Source organism: Pagrus pagrus (assembly GCF_965226575.1).
Source record: "Pagrus pagrus genome assembly, chromosome: 22".
NCBI classification, from domain to species: Eukaryota; Metazoa; Chordata; class Actinopteri; order Spariformes; family Sparidae; genus Pagrus; species Pagrus pagrus.
Window position 1 is genome coordinate 7,590,178 of NC_140204.1, and position 27,350 is coordinate 7,617,527.

Genomic DNA, 27,350 nt, shown 5'->3' on the forward strand with positions numbered 1-27,350 from the left:
TTTTAAATGGAAATCTTCCAGTTTGTATTTTGTTTAGGATTTATTTGATTCATTCATGTTAACATATATGTTTGTATTTTAACAATCATTTCCAACAGCACCCCGGCCTGTCCTCACTGTGTCTCCATCATGGCTGAGTGCTGGAGCCTCAGTAACTCTGAACTGCAGTGTTGAAGATCAATCTGCAGGATGGAGCTTCTACTGGTATAAGACTGTTTCTGATCAACCAGACAACTTCTACAGCTATGAGCTGCTACCTGGCAGCAGCAGTGGGACTGAACAGGATTCCTACATTGTTCATGGACAGACACACACAGCAGGATATATGTGCAGAGCTGGAAGAGGAGATCCAGTGTCTTACACTGATTACAGTAAACCTAAGTTTGTCTGGTCTGGAGGTCAGTCTGTTTCGTGTTATGTCATCAACTCTGTAATTAACATACAATAACTTGGCAGTTGACTAATAACTGGCTGTTAATGTAATAATGCTCATATGGAAGAAATGAATTGACTGTTGTGACCTTATGATCTTTACTGTCTCAGTAGCATCAAGTCAAACTTTCTCTTTTCCACCTCACTGGGTGATTTTACAGACTGGATGGGACAGAATTTACTTTTCTCTTTTGTCCTTTTCTTTTGACTTTTATAGAGTACTTTTACTTTGGATACTGATTGCTTTTACTTACACAACAGGCAGGACATGTAGAGTCAAAACACATGTGGTTAGTGGTCATGTAGGTGTTGAGACAGACAAAACTGTCAAATTCAGGAAATGAAAAACCAAAGAAGTAAACCATATTTTAAGTTTCAAGATAAAAATCATAATTTCACCAAAACTGCAGCTTGTTTCAATGTTTGCACTAATCCTCAGCAAATGAATATTTGAATTGTGGAGTTTATAATCTAAAGACCTCTGTGCTCTGTTTGACCTCTTATCACATGTTGTTTTTCAGATTTTCACTCATCAGCGTCTCTCAAAGTGAGTCCTGACAGAGCTCAACACTTCACCTCTGACTCTGTCTCACTGAGCTGTGAGGGAAACTCTACTGAGTGGAGAGTGAGGAGGTTATCAACTGAGGACAGCTACCTGTCAGACTGCACCACCTGGGGGTCAATGAATGGATCAACATGCAAACTTAAGAGTAACTGGCAGAGTGATGCGGTGTACTGGTGTGAGTCTGGATCAGGGGAGTTCAGCAATGCAGTCAACATCACTATACAGGGTATGATTTCATTACTTTTGTTCTTTCTAATATAAATGATCCCACTGATGATCCCATTTTAAGAGTTTTGTTCTGTACTCTGCGTCATGATAAATAAAGTAATAAAATGTTTTCAATAATTAAATGTAGTTAAAAATTTAATTAAGCCTGTACTTCATGCTGGCAGTGCCAGCCTCACCTCATTATGATAAAGATTTGATGTAGCATGCATTAGGTTTGTAGGTGATCTGTACTTCAGTTTTAATGTCAATGTGTGCAGGGTTTAGTGGCCTCCCACAGCATGCTGTTCCAATCATCTCTCTCACTTGAGGTACTTACATGTCTGCCACAGTCTGTTTTTAAGTTTTATCTCTCAGAGCTGCCAAAGTCAAAAAGTGTCAGTGCTATAATCAAATTATAAAATATTCCTTAATACTGCTGCAGTCAAACAGTCGAGTCTCTGTACTTAATGCATCCTGTGGAAGGTTATCAGTATTTTGGTATTCTGAGACACTGTTGTGACCCTCACAGTCAGAATGCAGTTGTCTTTCAACAATGCCACAAGATTTTTTCTTCACAAATTTAGCATTCAGTAGTGCAACTTAAATATTAGGTAAGGAAACACAGGAAAAGAGAGAGGGTTATGACATGCCACAGAGGCTCTTCTCTTCTTATGTATTCAGCACTCAAAAAATTCAGTGTTAATATTAATGCAAATTTAAGTCTAACAATTCAAGTAATTCTTTCCTGTGTGGGCTGCACTACTTTATACATTTCCTTTTTTATGACTTTGTTCTAAATCAAACAGCAAACAGACCAAAGGCTGAACAAAGGGCTGATGACAGAGACATTCCTGTAGGGGGCAGTGTGACCCTGACCTGCTCTGTGAACCAATCATCAGCTGGTTGGAAATACTTCTGGTACAGAGGAGAGAAAACCTCTGAACATCTGACCACTCAACTCTCAGCTGGACAAATCAGAGTCTCAGAGGAAGGAGTCTACTGGTGCAGAGGAGGAAGAGGAGAGCCAGTTAACTACACAGAGTACAGTGATCCAATCACTATCAACAAAAATGGTGAGTTTGACATTTGTTTTTTTAAACATAATTAATAAATGAATGTTGTAATCATAATTATTTTTTGATAAAGATGAAGGTATTATAATTTGATGTAGGTCCAACTTTTTGTCATTTTTGTTTCCTTACTGTGAATTCTTGAACATGAACAGTTCACAACAAGGCTGTTGTGACTCTGCAGCCAAACTGGTCTGAAATATACAGAGGAGAGACGATCACTCTCAGATGTGAGATCAAAGATGGAGGAGACACTGAGTGGGACTATGAATGGAAAACAACCAGCTCAGAAAAACCTTCAAATCAAAATGAACACAACATTAGATCTGTTTCTGCATCCCACAGTGGAGACTACAGGTGTAAGGGCAGAAAGAAAAGTGAAAAGTCTTCAACAGATTGGAGTGATCCCTTCAAACTGACAGTATCAGACAGTAAGTCACATCACATTTCTTTCAAAGTGAAGATTATACAGCTCATTAAAAGGCTGTTTTGGTTCACATATATTTTAAATGGAAATCTTCCAGTTTGTATTTTGTTGAGGATGTATTTGATTTGTTCATGTTAACATACATGTTTGAATTTTGAAAAATCATTTTCCAGCCCCACCCCGGCCTGTCCTCACTGTGTCTCCATCATGGCTGAGTGCCGGAGCCTCAGTAACTCTGAACTGCAGTGTTAAAGATCAATTTACAGGATGGAGGTTCTACTGGTATAAGGCTGTTCCTAAACTATCAAAAAACTTCTACCGCTTTATGCTGCTACCTGGCAGAACTTATGGACCTAAACACCACTCCTACATTGTTCATGGACAGACACACACAGCACGATATTTGTGTAAAGCTGGAAGAGGACGTCCAGTGTATAGAACTCATTACAGTTCATCTAAGTTCGTCTGGTCTGGAGGTCAGTCTGTTTCGTGTTATGTCATCAACTCTGTAATTAACATACAGTAACTTGGCGGTTGACTAATAACTGGCTGTCTATGTTCATACTGCTCATATGGAAGAAATGAATTGCTTGTTGTGACCTTATGATCTTTACTGTCTCAGTAGCATCAAGTCAAACTTTCTCTTTTCCACCTTACTGGGTGATTTTACAGACTGGATGGGAAAGAATTTACTTTTTTCTTTTGTCCTTTTCTTTTGACTTTTATAGAGTACTTTTACTTTGGATACTGATTGCTTTTACTTACACAACAGGCAGGACATGTAGAGTCAAAACACATGTGGTTAGTGGTCATGTAGGTGTTGAAACAGACAAAACTGTCAAATTCAGGAAATGAAAAACCAAAGAAGTAAACCATATTTTAAGTTTCAAAATAAAAATTATAATTTCACCAAAACTGCACCTTGTTTCAATGTTTGCACTAATCCTCAGCAAATGAATATTTGATTTGTGGAGTTTATAATCTAAAGATCTCTGTGCTCTGTTTGACCTCTTATCACATGTTGTTTTTCAGATTTTCACTCATCAGCGTCTCTCACAGTGAGTCCTGACAGAGCTCAACACTTCATCTCTGACTCTGTCTCACTGAGCTGTGAGGGAAACTCTACTAAGTGGAGAGTGATGAGGTTAACTGAGGGCCACACCGCGTCATACTGCTCCAGCTGGGGGACAATGACTGGTTCAACATGCAAAATAAACAGTAACAGGCCCAGTGATGCAGTGTACTGGTGTGAGTATGGATCTGGGGAGTTCAGCAACGCAGTCAACATCACTATACAGGGTATGATTTCACTTTATTTGTTTTTTCTAATAATAATGATCCCATTGTGTGGTGAGGCGTACAGGACACTGACATATTAAGAGTTTTGTCCAACACACTGCTTCATGATTTCTGAAGTAATAAAATGTTTTCAATTAATAAACATAGTTAGAATTCAAAGTAGTTTTAGTTTCAGATAACTTCACCTGTTGGATTCAGCACTTTGTAAATTCAGTTTTAGAAACATTCCATGATACAAGTTCATTATCAGTTCATTTTTACTATTTATTGCAACAGGGCGTGAAAGGTTTGCTGTACCGTTGATTATTGGGCTGATCTGTGGTATTGTTCTTGTAATTCCTCTGCTGGTGTTGGTTCGCCACAGAGCGTCCAATGGTGAGACCTTCTTCGTCTGTTATAAGATGATTTTTAATTATTCAAATACACACACATACTCTGATCACATGAGATAGAATAGCAGTATAACAACCATCTAACAACAAATGTCTTTTTCACAGATTCATGCTTTGTCAGGTAGGTGCAACACTCTCTCATCTCATTTTGAACATAACATCAACACATGTTTATGTTCCTATTTAAATGTATTGTATCTGATACGTGTTGTAGACCAGTCCAGTCTGAGAACGCCAACACAGATCGTGTGGACTATGAGAATGATAATTACTCCGCTCTTCTCTATGGTAAGCAGTTAAACTTAACTTTATGTTTTAGATAATATAATTTTAATAATTGAAAACATCTGAGGAAGGTTAATTAGTATCACAAATTAACCTTGACTTGATTTTTTTTTTCTCTGTAGGTGATGTTTGTCTGTATGAAACAATCAGAGGCCTTCAAGAAGCTGAACATGGTACAACTGATGCCTTGACAAACTTTAACTTTCAAAATATACTTACATTTCAAATTGGACCAATGATATTTCATATTGTTTGATTGATCTTTAAAAAAAGAAAAACGAGTGCTTTGCTTTGTGTGGTGAGAATTACATGCAATAGTTGAGAACTCTTTGTAGGCCAGCAGTGTCCAACACAAAGTACAGGAAGTTGGTTTTCATGCATTCATTTGATTCTTCTGAAAGGGACGGATGATGAACCAGAGGACAGCGCTGTTTACATGAATGTACAGACGAGATCCGCTGCAGGTACAGTCACAGTCAAGTACAACAGACTTCATACAGAATATAAATGTAATACAGCCATAGATAGTATGGTTCTGAAATGGTCTGTCACTGTCACATTATATGAAATAACTGGTTAAAATGTCATATCCTTGAATGTTAGATTACCTTTTGCTTTGGTTTTCTTCCAGGTCAATTAAAATATCTCCATCAACAAAACTGATGGAATGGATGACAACATGGTAAACTACATGTTTGTATTTAGAGCTTTTTATGTTATCATTATATGCACCTCTGCTGTCCAAATACCGCACAGCATTTTGTGAAAGTTAATCTTATAGCAGGACATTTAAAAGAAATATATCATATGGTTTGAATTTTCTACAGATTATCACATGTAATATTGTAATGTTTTGTTGTTTAGTTCAGTATTTCTTCTTTTGTTGTGTTTTTTTATTTTTTTCAAAACTCCTGTAGATACCTTTGTTATTGTTTGTTGTTCCAAAAAACAAATATTTTGCGCCTCGATACTCTTGACTTTAAAGTTGCCATCTTTTGAAGTTTTTTGATTAAAGCGCCTTACATATTGACATCAATTAAAGTATTATACATGAAAAACACATTCTGTTACACATACAAGTTGTCTTCTGTCATTCTGAAAATGGTTTGATACTTTCTGTATTTTAGTTTCACCTGGATGGATTTTACTTTTTATTTTGTGTTTTTAAAAGTTTGTTGACCTTTATAAGCATCAATAAACTTGCTGTCAGCAGAGTTTCTAACAATTTCTTTCATAAAAAAAGATTGTAGATAAAAACACTATTATTGTAAACAAATTGTAACCCACATGGCTACTAAACCCATTTATGTCATTTAAGTGTTTACCATGCCCACCACAGGGCGGCGCATCAGCCCTTGACTCATTGTCAAGATCACGCAGCGTGCGCTCACTCTGAGCCGAGCCGCTGACTGAGCACCCACCGATATACAAGCTGACGAGCCTTGGTGAGAAAATACAGTGTAGAAGCTGCAAAATGATTAAAAACCCCTTGAATCATGTGACTAACTGGTCGCTTGCTTGTTAGGAACGAGTCTTGTGTAGTACGCTGGATAAGAGGAGCCGTTCACCGTGTGAGCTTGTTGATGTAGCTTGTTGTGTGAAAATGCCGCGCATTGAGATACTTTTCTTAAACCAATCGGAGCTACAGGAGTGTTTCCTAATGTTTGAACCCACCGTGATACTCTCTGTATCATTGTGAACCATGTAAACTGACTTTAAAAAGATCGCAAGCTAAGTTGCGCGATGCTGGCGCGAAGTTGGTGCTGCCGTTATGCTAGCTCGGGTGTTACCTGTAAAATGTGACGTGAGGGCTAACGGTGTAACTGGGTAAGCTAACGTGCCGCTACTGCAATTATTAGAGAAATAGAGACAGCATATGATGCAGATTTGTGTTGATAATGTGGCAGGTTGTGATAATTATTGTTTTCTGATAACTGAAACGCATATCTGTTTCATTGCACTGAAGTTGTTTATTCATTTTGGTTAAAAAAGAGTGAATTGATACTGTTCGTTTATGATTAAAAAGGTTAAAGGGAGAAATATGTTACAGTTAACAAGATAAATAGTGATTAAAGGAGCTGTTTAAAAATATAAATAGTGCTTTATGAAGATAAATAAGTGCATTTATGTTAAAATATAAGTTCATTGTGAGTAACTGTCATGGTAAAAATACTTATACTGTACTGTAAATGTATACAGACTCATTTAAATTGATTTGAATACTGTATATCCTACACCTGGGTATAGATATGAGAGATATTTAGAGTGAAAAGTGAAAGTAGAAAGATGTCATTTGTGATTGAATAGAGAGTAATGGTTATGTTTCTACACTATGTGTAGATTGTGTTGGGAATGGATGGTAGGGCAGGTGTGGTTATTAGGAATTCCTAAATATTAAAAATAATTATTAAAAGTAATAAAATAGGAGTTGGTTTAAATCCTTGAATGTGAGGTTGAGCAGTGTGACATTTTATTGTGTTTTTTCTGTGAACATTGATATCATTTACTTGCATAAAACTGTGGTACTAATACAAAAATGGATACAGTTATATCTGAAAATGTTAAAGTGCCTAAGTCGCTGCTTGTAAGTGGTGTAACTGGTAGTGATGTAGATGATGAAGTATACGATTACTTGGGACAGTATGGTAAGATTGAGAGGATAATTAAAGTTACCAGCAGTAAAGCTAAGTTCCAACACACAGCTATAGTGGAATACAGTTCAGGTGGAGCTATTGAGTATCAACTTTCAACTTCATGTTCTCTCACTTGAATAATTTAGGGGTCCAACTCTCCGAACCTAGAGAGAGAGAGTGTAAGTGTCAATGTGTTTCTTCTAGTCAGGCTAAGGGTGCTACATAACGCATATATTTATGACAGCATATCACTTTAGGTGTTGACATTTTTTCGAGTGATTCCTCATCTAATCTGAATGAAATGAAACAATTTATTTGCCATGTTGTTATACTGACACATAGGCTACACGTCGAGATAAACCATATGCTTTGGTAACAGCAGATGAAATTGGGAGAAATTAACAATCGGGAGAACAGATGGACAAATCTGAAGTGTTGGCTGGCATGTATCTACACAAGTTTAACAAGTGTGAAAATACACTTACATAGTTACAAGCCATCTAACCTGCAAAATTATTACATAATTGCAACAAAATAAAACATGTAAATACAAAACAAGTATAAACACAAAAGCAAATTCAGCAGAAATCATCAGAAAATAAAATCCAACATAACAGTTGAATATCTTTCATATAATCTGCTGTCAAATTGCTCACACTATTGTTCATCTGATGTTTGGTTGGCAGCAGCTGTGAGCGACCGAGTAACACACAAACATAAGAGGGATCTGCCTGCACTAGTGATTTGAAACTTTGAAACTCACAGCAAGATGTAAATACCGGTGTGTATCTATCGCGAGTTCTGTTGATCTTGTCTGGCGCTGCTTCCGTAGTGCAAGCGGCTGTGAGGGAGACCTCGCGTGCCCACAGGAGGCAAATATAGTATAGTGACTGTTTAGGCTAGAAAAATGTACTAAATGACGTAGTTTCGAGTAAACTCTGGATGTCGCCACTTCAGGACACTTGGATTGCAGCAGACGAGCAGTATGGACAAATATTACAAGGTGTTTGTGTAGTTTTACGGACCTTTTTGTCTCGGACACCATTTACGCCAGTTATATGGATTTTTACTGCAGGAGGGTACCCCCGCGGGTCTCCAGCTGCACTTTGAGGAATAAAAAACTACACCAGACTTCTCATCAGCATGAGGGTGAGTCGATAATGACTGAATTTCGTTCTAGAGTGAACTATTCCTTTAAGACCTCTGAGGGTTTCCTGTGGTGTCTGGCAGCAGGGCGTTTTATAGTGGCTCCTCCTGGTCCTGTATGTTGGGGGATGGGGCCTCCATGGATCAGACCTTCTCCAGCATGTCTTACAGATGCTCGATCAGATTGGGATCCGGGGAATTTGGAGGCCCGGTCAACACCTTGGGCCCTTTATTGTGTTCCTCAAGCTGTTCCTGAGCAGCGTTTGCGGTGTGTCAGGGCACATTGTCCTGCTGGGGGGCCACTGCCATCGGGTAGTGTTGTTGTGATGTGGGGGTGTACTTGGTCCACAACAGTGTTTGGATGGGTGGTGCATGTCAAGTGGCACTCACATGAATGCCAGCACCCAAGGTTTCCCAGCAGAACATCGCATTGTGATGAGATGATCAATGTTGCAGGCGAGTAGTTGAAAACGCTTTTCTGGTCCGAGTTTGATTCATGATAAATCTGTGATATATTACTGAGATGATCAGTCGGTCTTCCTGTCGGCATGAAGAGCAGTTAGCTAATGGTACCTTGTTGTAGGCCTAATGTTGGATGGTTGTGTTAATATGCTGGTTGACTCAGCAATAAAAAGGTTTTGAAATTATTTTTCTGCCTTTAATTCTTTGTAGACGTGTCTGAAAGTCTCAAAAGCAGCCATTTGTTAAAAAAAAAAAGTAAAAATGTAGATATATTACTTAAATTAATAAAATTTTAAAACTTTATAAAAAAAATAATAAAATCGGCCGATCCATATCGGTCGGGCCCTACTTATAATAATGGCTCCAAGAGGGGGTCCCCATATCAGGAACTTATTGGCGCTGATGCTTATGCCATATTTTAATGTAACATTCTTTCCTAGACACAAAGTTTTGCACAAAATTGAGTGAATATATCTTTGCAGTTGGCAGGAAGTGTAAACATGTGTTGTAAGAATTATGTGAAAAAGGGAAGGAAGGTAAGACACTTTATCAGATGAAGAAGTTGAAGAAAAATTCTTTTGTCATTAACTTCTCTATTTGAGGAAAACATTTCTCTCAGAAGCAGACTGTTTGTGCCAGATGTGAAGATGGGCCACATTTTGCTCTGTGCACTGGGGTTATTCTGTGAGTACATCTATCACTTTTTTCATTTTTTGACTTTCAGTGTCAGACTCATTAACATGTTTGTTTTACACATATGAGCTCTGTTGCTGATTTGGCTTTTGCCACAATGCATGTACAGTATTTAGATAGAGATACAGATATTGTAATGAATATGAGAGATCTTTTTATTTGTTTCTTTCCTCTGTGATAGAATATCATCACAGAAACGTGTGATGCTGTCAAATGTTAAGAAGTTGATGAAACTCCAGCTGGTTTTTTAAATACTTGTGATTATTGTCTAATCAACTTTACATCTTTATTTTAGTGCTGAATACACTCCTCTACGGACATGCTAAAGGTGAGCAATTGTCTTTTATCTGTTTACAAATATTTACTTATATTTTTTTCCCCTGTTTATCACCTATTGTATCACTCTCACTGATCAGTTCCTCTTTTTGCATTTGTTTTTTCATGTACATGTCATTGTACTCCATGTAACAATACACATTTTGCAATGACTACATTCATGACCTATTTAAGGTATGAGTGATTTTGTTCTAATTGTACAGGTTTCTTTATTTGATTTATTACTTAATCGTGAAGTAACATAGTTTTTAATTACACTTAACTGTCAACATGCGGTTCCAATCATCTCTCTCATTATAGGTACTTACATGGCTGCCACAGGTTGTTTTTGAGTTTCATCTCTCAGAGCTGCAAAAGTCAAAAAGTGTCAGTGCTATAATCAAATTATAAAATATTCCTCCTTACTGCTGCAGTCAAGTCTCTGTACTTAATGCATCCTATGGAAGGCTATCAGTATTTTGGTATTCTGGAAGAGTGTTGTGACCCTCTGTAAGAATTTGCAGCATTAATTGTTTTAATGTAACTGTTGAGTTACATTTGTCATATTACACAGTACTGCATCTTTAGAAACATAATCATACACAGGCAAATGTACAGTAAGTTACCTACATCGTGGAACAATGGTGGTGCAAATTTAGCATTCAGTAGTGCAACCTACAACTTAAATAAAGAAACGCAAGAAAAGAGAGAGGGTTATGACATGCCAGAGAGGTTCTTCACCAGGTTTAAACTGATATGTATTCAGTGTTCAAAAACTTCAGTGTTAATATTAATGCAAATTTAAGTCTAACAATTCATGTGTGTCTTACCTGTGTGAGCTGCACTAATTAATTGATTTCCTTTTCTATGTCTTTGTTCTAAATCAAACAGCAAACAGACCAAAGGTTGAACTGAGGGCTGATGACAGAAACATTCCTGTAGGGGGCAGTGTGACCCTGACCTGCTCTGTGAACCCATCATCAGCTGGTTGGAAATACTTCTGGTACAGAGGAGAGAAAACATCTGAACATCTGACCACTCAACTCTCAGCTGGACAAATCAGAGTCTCGGAGGAAGGAGTCTACTGGTGCAGAGGAGGAAGAGGAGAGCCAGTTTACTACACAGAGTACAGTGATCCAATCACTATCAACAAAATCAGTGAGTATGACATTTGTTTTGAAAACACAACTAAAAGATTTCTGTTGTAATCATAATTATCGTTTGATAAAGCTGAAGATATTGTTAGATATATTGTTTGATATATTGTTTGATGTAGATCCAACTCTTTGTCATTTTTGTTTCCTTACTGTGAATTCTTGAACATGAACAGTTCACAACAAGGCTGTTGTGACTCTGCAGCCAAACTGGTCTGAAATATACAGAGGAGAGACGATCACTCTCAGATGTGAGATCAAAGATGGAGGAGACACTGAGTGGGAGTATGAATGGAAAACAACCATCTCAGAAAAACCTTCATATCAAAATGAACTCAGCATTAGATTTGCTGCTGAATACCACAGTGGAGACTACAGGTGTAAGGGCAGAAAGGAAAGTGAAAAGTCTTCAACAGATTGGAGTGATCCCTTCAAACTGACAGTATCAGACAGTAAGTCACATCACATTTCTTTCAAAGTGAAGATTACACAGCTCATTAAAAGGCTGTTTTGGTTCAAATATATTTTAAGTGGAAATCTTCCAGTTTGTATTTTGTTCAGGATGTATTTGATTTGTTCATGTTAACATACATGTTTGTATTTTGAAAAATCATTTCCAACAGAACCCCGGCCTGTCCTCACTGTGTCTCCATCATGGCTGAGTGCTGGAGCCTCAGTAACTCTGAACTGCAGTGTTAAAGATCAATCTGCAGGATGGAGGTTCTACTGGTATAAGACTGCTCCTAAACTACCAAAAAATGTCTACAGCGCTGAGCTGCTACCTGGCAGCACCGATGGAACTAAACACGACTCCTACGTTGTTCATGGACAGACACACACAGCACGATATTTGTGTAAAGCTGGAAGAGGAGATCCAGTGTATAAAACTCAATTTAGCATATCTAAGTTCGTCTGGTCTGGAGGTCAGTCTGTTTCGTGTTATGTCATCAACTCTGTAATTAACATACAGTAACTTGGCGGTTGACTAATAACTGGCTGAGTATGTTCATACTGCTCATATGGAAGAAATGAATTGACTGTTTTGACTTTATGATCTTTACTGTCTCAGTAGCATCAAGTCAAACTTTCTCCTTTCCACCTCACTGGGTGATTTTACAGACTGGATGGGACAGAATTTACTTTTTTCTTTTGTCCTTTTCTTTTGACTTTTATAGAGTACTTTTACTTTGGATACTGATTGCTTTTACTTACACAACAGGCAGGACATGTAGGTTAGTGGTCATGTAGGTGTTGAAACAGACAAAACTGTCAAATTCAGGAGATGAAAAACCAAAGAAGTAAACCATATTTTAAGTTTCAAGATAACAATCATCATTTCACCAAAACTGCAGCTTGTTTCAATGTTTGCACTAATCCTCAGCGAATGAATATTTGAATTGTGGAGTTTAAAATCTAAAGATCTTTGTGCTCTGTTTGACCTCTTATCACATGTTGTTTTTCAGACATTCACTCATCAGCGTCTCTCACAGTGAGTCCTGACAGAGTTCAACACGTCATCTCTGACTCTGTCTCACTGAGCTGTGAGGGAAACTCTACTAAGTGGAGAGTGATGAGGTTAACTGAGGGCCACCCCGCGTCAGATTGCTCCTACTGGGGGACAATGAATGGATCAACATGCAAACTAAAGAGCTACTGGCAGAGTGATGCAGTGTACTGGTGTGAGTCTGGATCAGGAGAGTTCAGCAACGCAGTCAACATCACTATACAGGGTATGATTTCATTACATTTGTTTTTTCTCATATTAATGATCCTATTGTGTGTTGAGGAGTACAGAACACTAACATATTAAGAGTTTTGTCCAAAACTCTGCTTCATGATCTCTCAAGTTATAAAATGTTTTCAATAATAAAAATAGTTAAGTATTTAAACTGTGATATTAAACCTGTACTGTATGCTAGCAGTGCCATCCTTACCTGATTATGATGAGGATTGGATGTAGCATTTATTAGATTTGTGTAGGTTTATGGGTGATCTGTACTTCTGTTTTAATGTCAGTGTGTGTAGGATTTAGTGAGGTTTCAAATTCAACCAACAGTTCATTTTTACTATTTATTGCAACAGGGCCTGAAAGGTCTTCGTTTGCTGTTCCGTTGATTGTTGGGCTGGTTTGTGGAATCGCTCTTGTTATTCCTCTGCTGGTGTTGTTTCGCTACAGAGCGTCCAAGGGTGAGACCTTCTTTTTCTATTATTAGATTTTTTTTTGTTATTCAAATACACACACATACTCTAATCTCATGAGATAGAATAGCAGCGTAACAACCATCTAACAACAAATGTCTTTCACAGATTCATGTTTTGACAGGTAGGTGCAACACTCTCATCTAATTTGAACATAACATCAATGTATTTTTATGTTCCTTTATAAATGTATTGCATTTGACATGTGTTGTAGACCAGTCCAGTCTGAGAACGCCAACACAGATCGTGTGGACTACGAGAATGTTAATTACTCCACTCTTCTCCATGGTAAGCAGTTAGGCTATACATTATTTTTTTCACATATTATATTTTAAATAATCAAAAAAATCTGAGTTGATGTTCAGTTGGTATCATAAACTAACCTTGTGCTGATTTTTATTCCTCTGTAGGTGAAGTTTGTCTCTATGAAACAATCAGAGGCCGTCAAGAAGCTGGACATGGTAATTTATGCTTTGAAAATTCTTTCAGCTTAAAATACTTTTACCTTTCAATTATGTGGTGAGAATTACATGCAATAGTTGAGAACTCTTTGGCGGCCAGCAGTGTCTAAACAAAGTACAGGAAGTTGGTTTTCATGCATTCATCTGATTCTTCTGAAAGGGACGGATGATGAACCAGAAGACAGCGCTGTTTACATGAATGTACAGATGAGATCCGCTGCAGGTACAGTCAAGTACAAAAGACTTTGTACAAAATATAAATGTAATACCGCCATAGATAGTATGGTCCAGAAATGGTCTGTCACTGTCACATTATATGAAATGACAGGTTAAAATGTCATATTCTTGAATGTTACATTACCTTTTGCTTTGGTTTTCTTCTAGGTCAATAAAAAAATCTCCATCAACATAACCGATGGAATGGATGACAACATGGTAAACTACATGTTTGTATTTAGAGCTTTTTATGTTATCATTATATGCACCTCTGCTGTCCAAATACCGCACAGCATTTTGTGAAAGTTAATCTTATAGCTGGTCATTTAAAAGAAATATATCATATGGTTTGAATTTTCTACAGATTATCACATGTAATTATTGAAATGTTTTGTTGTTTATGTTCAGTATTTCTTCTTTGTTTTGTTTATTTTTTTCAAAATTCCTGTAGACACCTTTGTTATTGTTTATTGTTCCAAAAATCAAATATTTTGCGCCTTGATACTCTTGACTTTAAAGTTGGTATATTTTGTAGTTTTTTGCTTAAAGCGCCTTACATATTGACATCAATTAATGTATTATACATGAAAAACACATTCTGTTACACATACAAGTTGTCTTCTGTCATTCTGAAAATGGTTTGATACTTTCTGTATTTTAGTTTCACCTGGATGGATTTTACTTTTTATTTTGTGTTTTTAAAAGTTTGGTGACCTTTTTAAGCATCAATAAACTTGCTGTCAGCAGAGTTTCTAACAATTTCTTTCATAAAAAAAACTTTTTTTGATAAAAACACTTTTTATTATTCTAAACAAATGTATATTTATGACAGCATATCACTTTAGGTGTTGACATTTTCAAGAGACTCCTCAACTAATCTGAATCAAATAAGCTTTTCATGTTTCATGTTGTTATACAGGCACAGGCTTCTCATAAACCATATGCTTTGGTAACAGCAGATAAAACTGGGAGAAATTAACAATCGGGAGAACAGTGAGAGAAATCTCTGGCTGGCAGGCATGTATCTATACAAGTTTAACAAGAGTGGAGATGACAAACCACCCAACCAAACTCCATTACAGATGTAAAAATACACTTACATAGTTACAAGCCATCTAACCTGCAAAATTACACTGACATTTATATTAACATTTAAGGCATTTAGCAGACGCTTTTGTCCAAAGCAACTTGCAATAAGTACATTTGTCACAAGAAAGAAACCACAACATACCACTGTCGATAAAGCAAGAAAGAATTATTACATTATTGCAACAAACTTAATTGCATTATCGCAAAAAAATAAAAAATGTATATACAAAATGAGTATAAACACTAAAGCAAATTCAGCAGAAATCAGCAGAAAGTGAAATGCAACATAACAGTTGAATATCTTCATATAATCTGCTGTCAAATTGCTCACAATATTGGTCATCTGATGTTTGGATGGCAGCAGCTGAATAAGTCCAATAAACATGTTCAACCATGAATGTTTATCATGTTGTTGTCCACATGTCTCTTATTTAGCTGATGATGCACTTCTCTTTATGAACCTGGAACAAAATCACAATATATACAATTGTAACACATTTTCCTCAAATAGTTTTTGTCCCACACATATATATATGTATATACAGTATGTGTATATATATATATATATATATATACATATCCATACATATCTGGTGTATTTAATAATGTTGATATCATACAATTCTAATAAAAAACTTTATCCAAATGCAAATTATCTTGAAGCTGAATATATAGTGTTAATATTTGTACCTGTTGAATCTGGATTGACATTACTGTAGTCAGAGCTCTCTGCTGAATCATCACGTATTCCTGTTAAAACAATATGAAAAAATAAATAAAATTAACACACAAAGTGTGTGGATACCAATGTGGGGCTGTATTTCATGGTTCAGTTCCAGCTATGGTAGATCTTAATGTTATTTTAAACAATAGCCTGATTCCAACTTTTTTTGGCAAAAGTTTGGGGAAGGTCCTTTCTTGTTTCAAATGGCCTGCCACAGAAAGAACGGAAATTTGAAGAAGTCATTTTCCAAGTTTTGTGTGGAGGAACTTGAAAGACTGGCCTGCACAGAGTGACTTCAACCCCATCCAACACCTCTAAGATGACCAACTGTGAACCATGCCTTATTAGCCAACATCAGTGGATAACCTCACTGATGCTCTTTGGCTGAATGGGAGCAAAATCCCTTCAGTCAGGTTCCCAAATTCTGCAGTTTTGAAATTAGATGTATGAGTGCGATTATTCAGCCATCCACATACTTTTGTGCCATTCAAAATATGTACATTTGGACTGCTGTTTGAATTAACAGTCTATAATTTTATTTTTCATATTTTGTTTACTCACCCCTCTTTCCAAGACCTTTGAGCTGAATCTTTGATGTGACATTTCTGTATTCATCTGAACGTTCACCTGAAGTTGAAATGTTTTTAACAACTTAAATAGCAATCACTCCATTAAAATCAGTATCATTTTGGACTAAGTTTATACAGTACCACTTCCAGTGTTTCCTGAGCCACTGATTGTTTCATAGACGCAAACATCACCTTTAAATCAATAAAAATCAAGACAACGTAAAATTAGTCACGTCTGCATCATAGCATGGTTCTTAGCTTTTGGTTCAACAATGTTAAATCTGCAGTACTAGATATGAATTAAGAGGAGCGTTACAAACAGCTGTGAAAGCTTTCATGATTAGATGGAATACTGACCATGGCGAAGAGAGGAGTATACTTGCTGTTCATTTTTATCTTGGTTGACAGTTTGAGCTGTAGCAGAGCTCTGATTGGTTCCCTGACACTGGATGAGCCTGAAGCATGTAGTATTACAAAAAAAACAAAGGAAGTAATATGCAGAAATGTAGAGTATAGTAATTAGTTATTAAATCATCTTATGTATAAGATGAGACAAGAGTGTATTGTACCAACCTGTGACAACATGTATCTGTGAAAAAGAAAGTAATTATTACGCTATATAATGTAATTTTGCAAACTGAACCGATGCTTCGTGTCATGACATCAGAATTTTGAATAAGAAAGCATCACACCTTTTGACTTTCTGTACCAACACAGTAGTAACAGTGGCAGGAGAACAATCACTAAGATGCCAACAACCAGCCCAACGATCAATGGCACAGGCAATGGAGAGTCTGAAGCTGCAATGATAAAGAATAGGTATCAATTCAAACCTGTTACAATTTCTGTAAAAAATTATGTAAAATTATCCTAAAATGCCTATCACAGTCTCGCCCAAAGAAAATTCAAAGCTGTCGTTGAACCATTTGTAATACATGCAGGGTTTTGGGCTCTTTTGAAACGTTACAATTAGAAGCTCTTTGAGTGCTTCTGGTATTCATCTATAGGAGTTTCAACACACAGAAATATTTATTATTTTTTCATGCCTGATTTTTTTTTTTAGACAAAGATAAGCCTGCAGATGAACTACCCCTTTAACTACCCCTATTAGCAGGAAAACACAATGTGTTCTCACCATGTAGTCTTACACGGTCCAAGATCAAATTCGATTGTGCATATGAAATAGTCAAAAACAAGTGCTTCGGTGAAAAACCAGACTATACAAAGAGCAAACTTGCATACAATAATAAGTTAAGGCCTTAGAAACCACATTTAAACTATATTTTTCCAGTTTTTAAATGATATTGGCTAAACGTCAGTTATCCGGCGACTGGTGTGAAAGTGGCACAGGAGAGGAGGGGGGCAATGGAGAGTGGGTCTGCTTTCTAGTCAATCACTCATTGACTGTTGTAGGCTCCAGGGAGGGCATATAAGCTCCTACCTGACCAAATCAGGTGTCAATCATGGTCAGAGGTCAGCAGCCATCTCAGTATTAGTCGTAAAGCTGAATAACAGCATTAAAGAGTGTAATGGAAAGAGTTTTGGACATATACAGTAGGGCATAAAAAAGTATATGTGACGTTAGTTTGTTGCTGTTCCATCGCTATTGTATTGCTTGATGGTTTGCTGATTGTACCTGCCTGATGTGGTTGTATCTTTTAAATACTTTCCATGAGTCGAATAACAAGTATCTAAGCTTTCTGATATATGTTATGAGTACCCATGTAAACTGCGGAGCTGTTTACATGTTTGCATTGTCGTGCAAATGAGCTGGACGACAAGCAGGTGGGTCATCGGACTGTTTATGTTATCCATAAAAGGATTACACAAGAGGGAACCCCAATCAAGGGTTTAGTGGTCAGCATGACCAAAAGCAGATCGATGATGTGTAAAAAACACATCAAAGAACAGAAAACATCATCAGCATTAACATCCTTTTCTAATTGTGTGACTTGTGTGCTCTTTTCTGATTAATTCTAGTAATGCCCCTTTAAAAACAGCATATTCTTGGGGGCAAACCATCGTGAAGCATAAGCAATTAACCTTGTGATGACTATATTTCAGCAATTACTGATAATGATGATTCATTTACTTCAATCATACTCACATTTTACTGATATCCAACTCTCTGGTGACACATCACCTGAATATTCACATTTGTAGAAGCCTTCGTCTGACTCTGAGACTCCAGAGATTTTCAGCTCCGTGCTGAAGTCATTTTGGATGAGTTTGTTATTTTTATAGAAAGTGACATTGGAAAGTAATTCTTCTGTTTCCAAGTTGCAGCCAAGAGTAACAGAGTCTCCCTTAGTCACAGGATGGACCGGGCTCACCAGGATAATATCAGCTGAAAAACAGTTAAATAATATGATCAATAAGAAAGACCTGACTTTCAGATTGTACATTTACAAATTAGTTGTATCAAAAGCCAAAATTAGTTTGGTTAATTCTAGTTTGAATTGAAAATTGAAATTTCTCATGTAATGGATAGGCAAGCGCACTTCTTGGTATGTCAAATGAATATCTATTCATTACAATTATAAAACAAGGTATATCACAAACTGTTCAAAATATGGAAGAGGAAATGTAATGAAAACCTACATCCTGTTGTGATGTTGACTGCGTTGCTGAACTCTCCTGATCCAGACTCACACCAGTACACTGCATCACTGTGCCATCCTTCTATGTTGTATGTAGATCCATTCATTGTCCCCCAGTAGGAGCAGTATGACAGGTATCTGATCTGAGCTGATGAACACCTCACTCTCCACTCAGTAGAGTTTCCCTCACAGCTCAGTGAGACAGAGTCAGAAGTGAAGTGTTGAGCTCTGTCAGGACTCACTGTGAGAGACGCCGATGAGTGAAAATCTGAAAAAACAACATTAAGGAAGAGTAAAACAATAAATACAGATACTAAAAGATTATAAAGACAACAATCCAGCAAATTCTTTAATCTTACTGTGTTTACATCATTTCAAACCGTTGAGCAATAAAAATGCTATGAAAAAAACTGGATAAACCGTTGAGGGGGTTAACTGTTTTGTCTGATTTTTTTGCATGTTTACTTCAACATGCAAGCTTTCAACACAATACATTGTTATGACGTAATGAGTTCTGTTTGTAGTTAGCACCTACATTATGTCTGACAAATTGTTGCAGACCTGGGATCTGTACTTACAACTCTGATGTTGCACTCAGCAACTGTGGGGGTCAGCAAATCGCACTAAGTGACAATTTTCAGAATAAAGAAGCTGTGTGTCAAATTAGTAGATAATTACTTCAAATTAGAGCCCGACTGATGAATGACTGTGAATTTTTTGGTGCCCATGCTGATACCGATATTAGGGAGTGAAAAAATTCCAATATCAATGAATATTGGCCTATATGTTTTTATTCTCATAGCATATACATAAACACATTTTTTAATGATTTCTCAAATATCAATTACTTGTGACAAAGATGCGTACGTAATGTCGTTCAGTTTTTCACAGTTAAATGATAAACTTCATTGTCAAGGTGCACTGAAACAATAGACTTGACTGGGAAATAATTCATTAAATATTACCCCAAGCATCTTTTGCTGCATTGTTTCCGTCAAAAACAGTTTTCATATTGGCCAAATTATACACTTATATAAATATGTGGGCCAATATCAGCTAAATGGTAATAAATAAAAATCTGTGGTGCTGTGAAGGTGCAGATATTTTGAATCTAGCCCATATGCACATTCGTTTTCAAGACACTTTGGTAACAAACCAACATTTGACTGACAATGAATCAAAAACACAAAATCTGCTTTTTGAGAAAAGGAAGGAAGAAACCAACAGACTGACCTGCAAACCAGACAAACTTCAGTTCACTGTAATCAGTGTAATACACTGGATCTCCTCTTCCAGCTCTGCACACATATCCTGCTGTGTGTGTCTGTCCATGAACAATGTAGGAATCCTGTTCAGTCCCACTGCTGCTGCCAGGTAGCAGCTTAGCGCTGTAGTTGTCACCTGATAGATCAAGAACAGCCACATACCAGTAGAACCTCCATCCTGCAGAGGGATGTTCAACCTCACACTTCAGAGTTACTGAGGCTCCAGCACTCAGCCATGATGAAGACACAGTGAGAACAGTCTCAGGTTTATCTGTTGGAGAATGATTTTCCCAGAAAGAAAATATGTTTTGATGTATAGCCTAGACTTGGTGGTGGATTACTTGCACTGCTGAGTGATACAGATTTAACACAACAACCTGGAGATTTTTGTGAATTTATAGTGTGAATAAAATTGAATCTACTTACGAGATACTGTTAATTTCAAGGAATTACTCCACCCTGTTGAATTCTGTTGGGCTCTTTTCATTCTGCCTTTACACCAGTAGTCTTCACTGTCTGATGGAGAAGCAGAAGTAATCCGGTATTCATTTACATTTGGAGGTTGGTGTGAGCTGGTTGTTGTCCATTCATACTCCCACTCAGTGTCTCCTCCCTGGATCTCACATCTGAGAGTGATCGTCTCTCCTGAGTATATCTCAGACCAGTTGGGTTGCAGAGTCACAACAGCCTTGTTTGTAACTGATTGTGTTCACCAACAAGGACACAAAAAATGAAAGTAAAAAGTGAAACATATTATATCAATGGTTATTGCCATGATCCATAATCAGCAATCCTTACCACAGATTACATTTTCTTACAAAAATGTGTAATATTTTAATGCCACTCACAAATTGTGTTGATAGTGATTGGATCACTGTACTCTGTGTAGTAAACTGGCTCTCCTCTTCCTCCTCTGCACCAGTAGACTCCTTCCTCCGAGACTCTGATTCGTCCAGCTGAGAGTTGAGTGGTCAGAGGTTCAGAGGTTTTTTTGCCTCTGTACCAGAAGTATTTCCAACCAGATGATGATGGGTTCACAGAGCAGCTCAGGGTCACGCTGCCTCCTACTGAAAAGGCTCTGTTGTCAGCACTTAGGTTAGCCTTTGGTCTGTGTGCTGTTCAGTACAAAGATATAAAAAGAACTGAACATACTGCAACTTAGGAAAACGCACGCAAATATACAAAATACAAGCAAATTGAGAAAATAGTCATGCAAACACGCTGTAGGTAGCCCAAACAACAGGGTAGGGTAGGCTTCTAGTTTTGCCAATCCAATCTGGTGTACAAGCATTTGTCGTGGTGTTTGTATAGGTGTAATGTAATATGTGTAAAGAGTTGGTGCCGAGCCTTCGGGAAGAGCGCCAGGCTTTGAAGCCGGTTGTCATAGTGGCCAAACTGTGCAATTACAACGTCATGTGATGCACTGGGACCCAAAAAGACATTTCCCAAAAGCTAACATTTTGGAATGTAAGATTTGGAGTCTAGAAGAGCTGGGCGCTACAGTAGAACTTAGCCGGTTTGGTCGTGGGAGTCTAGAGAAATCTCAAAGTCATAGAAAGTGACATGTATGTGTGAAATACATGAAGTGCACTCACAGGTCAACTTACCTGAAACCGTCAATGTGATGACATCACTCCACTCTGTTGAGGAATACAAGTCCTGTCTCAGTTTACCCATACACCTGTAGTTTCCACTGTTGGACACAGTAGCACTTCTAATCCTGTATTCATCGTCTGTTGGGACTGTGTCTGAGTTGGGACTGCTCCATTCAAACTCCCACTCAGTGTTTTCATACTCCAGCCCATAGTCAAAAAACTCCATTCCAAAATATTCCCACTCAGAGTATCTAAGTCGATGTATGTCACATCTAACAGTGATCGTCTCACCACTGAATATAAGAGGCCAGTTAGGTTGCAGCGACGCGACAGCCTTGTCAGAAACTGTAAACAGAAAATAAACAGATAAAACTTTAGAGCATTAAGTCTGCATGCTGTATTAGTCCAAACTAAAGCACTAACTGGACACAAGGGCACGCAATGCTTCCCAGCTTTGGCCAACATGGGCTACACCCTCCCACACCTATGACAATTTTACTGGCCTTACCTGATTGGACTATAACCAACTCTTAGGCTGTCTGTTCTGGCTCATCTGGAAACTTTGTCTTATTTTACCCATAATGTTTCACTGTTATGTGATAAATAGGCCCTCCCATTGCCATTTCCAGTGTCTCTGGAGGCACCCCTCATTTGCATTAAGTAGACTTCTGGTGACTGGGTGACCCACTTTATGTAGGACTGTGCAGTATTTTTTTTTTTCCCTTATCCCTGCGTCCCACGTATTTAGGTGATGTCCCACATTTTCATTGGCATTATAGTTTTCAATAGTCAAACGACTGAAGGACAGATGCTTTTGACATGCTCTCCTGTAATCTGGTTGTAATCCAATGGTTTGCAGAGAAAGCGGTGAGGGCCGTCATCACGGTGAAGCACTTTGTATTATGTCAATCAAATCTTACTTGATTGACATCTCAACTTCTCAGGATTGGTAGCGTGTCCCGCATTGTCCCACAGAAACATACTATTTGTCCCCCCTTTGGTTTGTTCAGCTCTGGTCACCCTAAGTAGACTACACCTCAACTTTAAAGCAACTGCTTACATAGACAATGAATGGGAAGCATAAAAACATCGGATCCTGTGGACATCTACAGCAACACTCACCTCTTTTCTCAATGGTGACTGCATCGCTGTCCTCTGTGAAGAAAGCTGGGTTTCCTCTCCCACCTTTGCAGCTGTAGATCCCTCCTTGTGAGATACTGATATCTGTGTTTGGTTCACCATCGCTTATCATCTGACTTTCTGAAAAAACTGAGGCACGTCTGAACCAGTAGTATTCCCACTCAGCGGGGTCTTCCAAAGAGCAGATCATTGTTTCGTCGCCATCAACTGGTATGGTTTGCTTGTTGGCTGTAACGGTCGGCCTGGGTTTATTAGCTGTTAATTTTTGTGAAGAAAAGTAAAGTTTTTATAGATTGGCATATGGCATAACACAAAAACGTGACACATTATGTAAGACAGTTTGACATACGTGATACTCTCAGTGGGAGGGCAGCACTCCACTCTGTAGAGGAGTACAGGTCCTTCCTACCCTTACACCAGTAGTCTCCGCTGTGAGAAACAGAAGCATGGCTAATCCTGTATTCACTGTGTGTTGGAGGTGCGTTTGGGCTGGTTGTTCTCCACTCATACTCCCACTCAGTGTCTCCTCCTCCCTCAATCTGACATATGACAGCCAAAGTCTCACCGCTGAATATTTGAGTCCAGTTGTGTTGCAGCTTTACAAAGATCCCGTTGGGCACTGTTCACACCACAGTTAAAATTCAAATAGAAATCAGAAGAATCAACAGAGAAAACTTGATACTTTTCAGTAGTCAATCCTGTTAGAAATATAATGAATGCATGTCGTTCTAAAAAAAAAAAAAAGGTGCTCAACTTACAAGTTATCTCAATGCGAAACACATCACTTTGCTCTGTATAGAAAACTGGGTTTCCTCGTCTTCCCCGGCACCAGTAGATGCCTTCTTGTGTGATACTGATGAGGTTTTCCATTCCGTTCCCATCTGCCACGACCATATCTTCATCAGAGTCTGAGGAACGTCTGAACCATTCGTAATTCCAGTCAGTAGAGCCTTCCACAGAACAGGTCAGAGTCACAGCGCCCCCTACTGGTATGGCTGTCCTATCAGCTCTCAGAGTTGCCCTGGGTCTGTGTGCTAGATATAGATATATACAGAAAATATATTTACGAATATCTTTCTGAAGTACATTTCTTAAAATTACTTTCCATCTAACTATGAAGCAAGGAATCTCTGATAATCTGTGGGTTGTTTGCGTATCTTTAGAATTGTTTGTCCGAACTACATTAAACTTGGCAGGTTTGTTGCTGGGGACCCAAGGAAATGCATCGCCAAATTTGGTACAATTTGGACACGTGATGTGTTCAATGTAAATACATTCTGAATAAACCTCAAACACCGCTTTGTGCACCAGCGGGAGCGCTGAAGCCACGCTGATCTCATGGGGAAGCCGACTTAAACAAAATGGAGATTAGTGTGGTGCAACAACTTGCTGTAGTAACGCAACGCAGTGAGAAAAAAAGACAAAAGTAGGAAGTTAAACCATTCTGGATGAGTCGGAAGATGCGGTCAGCACAGGATTTCTTTTCCTCAGCGAGAGCTGGAGGTAAGATTTTATGTTTCTGTCATCAGTAGTATGCTAGCTTACGTTAGCCTCAATGATTACCATTGCTCAGCGGGATGCCTCTCTCATTGGATGTTGTTGTCCGGCTCGGAGACTACAGATGTAATCAACCAGATTCTAAATTACAAATTTCAAACATGTGTAACAGTTTGTGATGTAGTGATATAGTTTGTAACAATTGTGATATGTACCTTTAGGACCTACTGGGTTGCTTACTTACGAGGGGAGCAATGTCACTAGACAGCATCTTGTTTTTCCTTGAATAAGATGAATCTTTTATCTTTTGTTTCTGAACTCAACAGTAACGTTAGGGTTACGTGTTGCTACGGTTTTGTTCATGTATGGTAGAATAGTAGCTTAACAAGATACACCGACCCAAATTGTTACACATGTTTGATGTTATCAGAGCTGTCCTTAAGACTGGATCTGTAAACCTCTCAGAATACCATGTTTTGAATGGGCACTGCACTAGTACACATATAGGATGACTTTTTTTTCACAGCCAACTGGAGTCTACTACTGTATAACTAAGTCCTTTCTTTGCAACATACACTTTGTGCATTTTATGCGCCTTTTGCTACTTGACAGTGACCTTAAACCGTCCGTCTTCACTCTTAAGTTGTTGTCACTGCCTGCTGCCACAAAACGCTCAGCTAAAAGCTATGTCGTAACTGTATGGAAACAGGAAGCACTTTACTCTGTGGCTGGAAAATGCAGACAATTCTTACTCAATTTTATTTTTAGTTTCTATTATATGATAATAGAAACTACATTTTACTGTTACTGTTCAAATAAATTATCAAATATTATTCAAATGAATTTAATATCTTACCTGATACAGATAGAGTGACATTATTGCTCCGTTTTTTCAAATCTGTTGAGCTTTTGTGACGACCAATGCACTGATAATCACCACTCAAGTCTGGCGTCAGTTTAAGTGAGTGCCAGTTGTTTGTATTGAAGGAGACAATCTGTTGACCGTTCCTGTTGAATCTGTACTGCCAGCCAGTGTCAGTTCCTTCCCCCATGTCACATACGAAGGTGAGAAACTCTCCATTAAATAAAGAAGATGAGTTGGGCGCAAAGGTCAGCTCAGCATCTAGAAACCAACATGCATACACATGCATGACACACTCTTCAGCCCTATAGTCTGTGTTGGTACTTGAAAATAGATTATAAATATATGCATAAAAACACAGTTGGTGGAAATTCATCTTGAATGACTAAACACAAAGAAAGAAAACTGGTCACTCACCTTGACTGTGTCCACAGTAGAGGAGTGTATTCAGCACTATAATAAAGTAGAAAGCTCATTAGACGAAATATAAACAAAGGTATTAAAAATACACACTTTCACTAGTGACAGCTACGGTTGAAAAAACATCTCATACTGTGCTCTTCTCACTACATTTTCCTAAATCTGTAGCATTCAAACAAACAAAGTCACCGATGTACTCACAGAATAATGGCAGCACAGAGAATAAAGTGTGCCTCATCCTCACATCCAGCACCGACACACTTTTACTCTAATGTATGAGCAGGAAAATCGAGTCTTCAACAGGAACAGAAACAGAGAACTGCGCAGAGAGGAAGTTACAATTCTTATAAATATGAGACGAGAGGTTTTCAACAACCTCTTTTTCAGCCTATCTCTGCTTCCTTCTTGTGCCACTTCATGAGTATGACCACACATTTTGTACACAAGACATCATACAGTGCCTGCATATAAGACCAAACCAGGATCGCACAGAATAATTATTAATCTGACACTTTTTTTCTCACAATTCTGACTTTTTTTATTCTGAGAAAAAAGTCAGAACTCTAAATATTTTTCTACAGTGTAAAACTTGTAGTCTTGTGAATGATATTTCTCCTGCAGGTAATATTCTCAGATTTGTATGTTGGCTAAATTCATAACTGTCTTGTCACTGAGATCAAAATACCACAAAAAAAACGGTATTTGTTTGGTTAGGTGTAGGCACTTAAAATAAACTTTTGCCATTTGTTTGGGTTTGGCCATGTAAACTACTTGGTTAGGTTTAGGCACAAAAGTAAACATCACAGTAATAATAATACATTTTAGACTTATTTTTTACCTAAAACAGAAAGAAAACTAAACATGCGAACTGAGTAGGAACGGCAGCACAACAACAGTGGTGTCTGTCTTGTCACATATATATATATGGGGTAGTTTTAGCTTCCACCACACACACACGTGTAACAAACTGAATTTGAAGTTTAATAAGTGAGCAAGCAACATCCAATATTTTGTAATAAACATGATAAAACATACAGCATCACTCTGGGTACCAAATGTTGCTTTTTTTGAGCTGCTTTTCTGCAACTGGAGCCTGAGAAAAAACAAGACAAGGCACTGCATGTCAGTTTGACATGACTGACCTCAGCTTCACTTCCTTTTCACACATACAAAATGTGTGACAAGACGGACGATTAGACAGCCTGACACCAAACCTTGTTTTTCTACACGCAACAAATCCCCTTAGAGTAACTGTACACAGAGCAGCTGTGCAATCAAAACATTATGTAGTTATACTGTATCTTACATGCATATCAGTAGATAACACTGCAATAAAAACAGCTATCATTATTGTGGCTTTAAATGCACCATCTATTCGTAGTGTCTGTTTTGAAAAATGAGGAAGGGGATGGCTGAAGTTTTCCCGCAATCTAAAAGCCTGTGAAAGAACGGTTTTATTTCTTGTCTGCACATCGATACAGTAAAACATCATTTGAATGGGCTTGACACTGAAAGATTACTATATATACACTGAGTTTTATTAAATAATTTTAGATGACATATTTACATAATTTAACCGCATTCTTAGTTTGCTCAAATTATTTTAACATAAGATCAGAATTTGAGACAAAAG

General features: G+C 37.8%; 2 protein-coding genes across 2 annotated transcripts; one reads left to right on the forward strand and one right to left on the reverse strand.

Moving 5' to 3' along the window:
- Positions 1-129: 129 nt before the first annotated feature.
- LOC311251248 (uncharacterized protein) lies at positions 130-12,278 on the forward strand (the record flags this gene model as incomplete). The annotated part of the gene is made up of 15 exons (XM_084343626.1): positions 130-151; positions 954-1,223; positions 2,011-2,277; positions 2,430-2,766; positions 2,875-2,930; positions 3,734-4,000; positions 4,498-4,513; positions 4,607-4,680; positions 4,800-4,850; positions 9,558-9,602; positions 9,907-9,939; positions 10,818-11,084; positions 11,257-11,532; positions 11,704-12,003; positions 12,256-12,278. 15 exons carry the CDS (start codon positions 130-132, stop codon positions 12,276-12,278), a joined length of 2,304 nt encoding a protein of 767 aa, XP_084199752.1.
- A 2,490-nt stretch (positions 12,279-14,768) lies between these two features.
- On the reverse strand, positions 14,769-26,037 carry LOC311251111 (Fc receptor-like protein 5). The gene is made up of 19 exons (XM_084343413.1): positions 25,919-26,037; positions 25,715-25,750; positions 25,292-25,558; positions 23,697-23,972; positions 23,288-23,557; positions 22,921-23,193; positions 21,811-22,143; positions 21,052-21,318; positions 20,630-20,902; positions 20,172-20,474; positions 18,940-19,206; positions 18,446-18,685; positions 17,031-17,138; positions 16,912-16,927; positions 16,696-16,793; positions 16,480-16,530; positions 16,331-16,396; positions 15,736-15,795; positions 14,769-15,506 (listed from the first exon to the last, which is right to left on the reverse strand). Exons 1-19 carry the CDS (start codon positions 25,953-25,955, stop codon positions 15,499-15,501), a joined length of 3,249 nt encoding a protein of 1,082 aa, XP_084199539.1. The 5' UTR covers positions 25,956-26,037; the 3' UTR covers positions 14,769-15,498.
- Between the last annotated feature and the right edge of the window lie 1,313 nt (positions 26,038-27,350).

Coding starts and splice junctions, on each gene's coding strand:
- LOC311251111 (XM_084343413.1), bottom strand. CDS start 25,955: ATGAGGCACACTTTATTCTCTGTGCTGCCATTATTCT. Junction 21,319..21,810: donor CATCACATTGACGGTTTCAG/GTAAGTTGACCT, acceptor TGTACTGAACAG/CACACAGACCAAAGGCTAAC. Junction 19,207..20,171: donor GAAGTTTGTCTGGTTTGCAG/GTCAGTCTGTTG, acceptor TTGTTTTTTCAG/ATTTTCACTCATCGGCGTCT.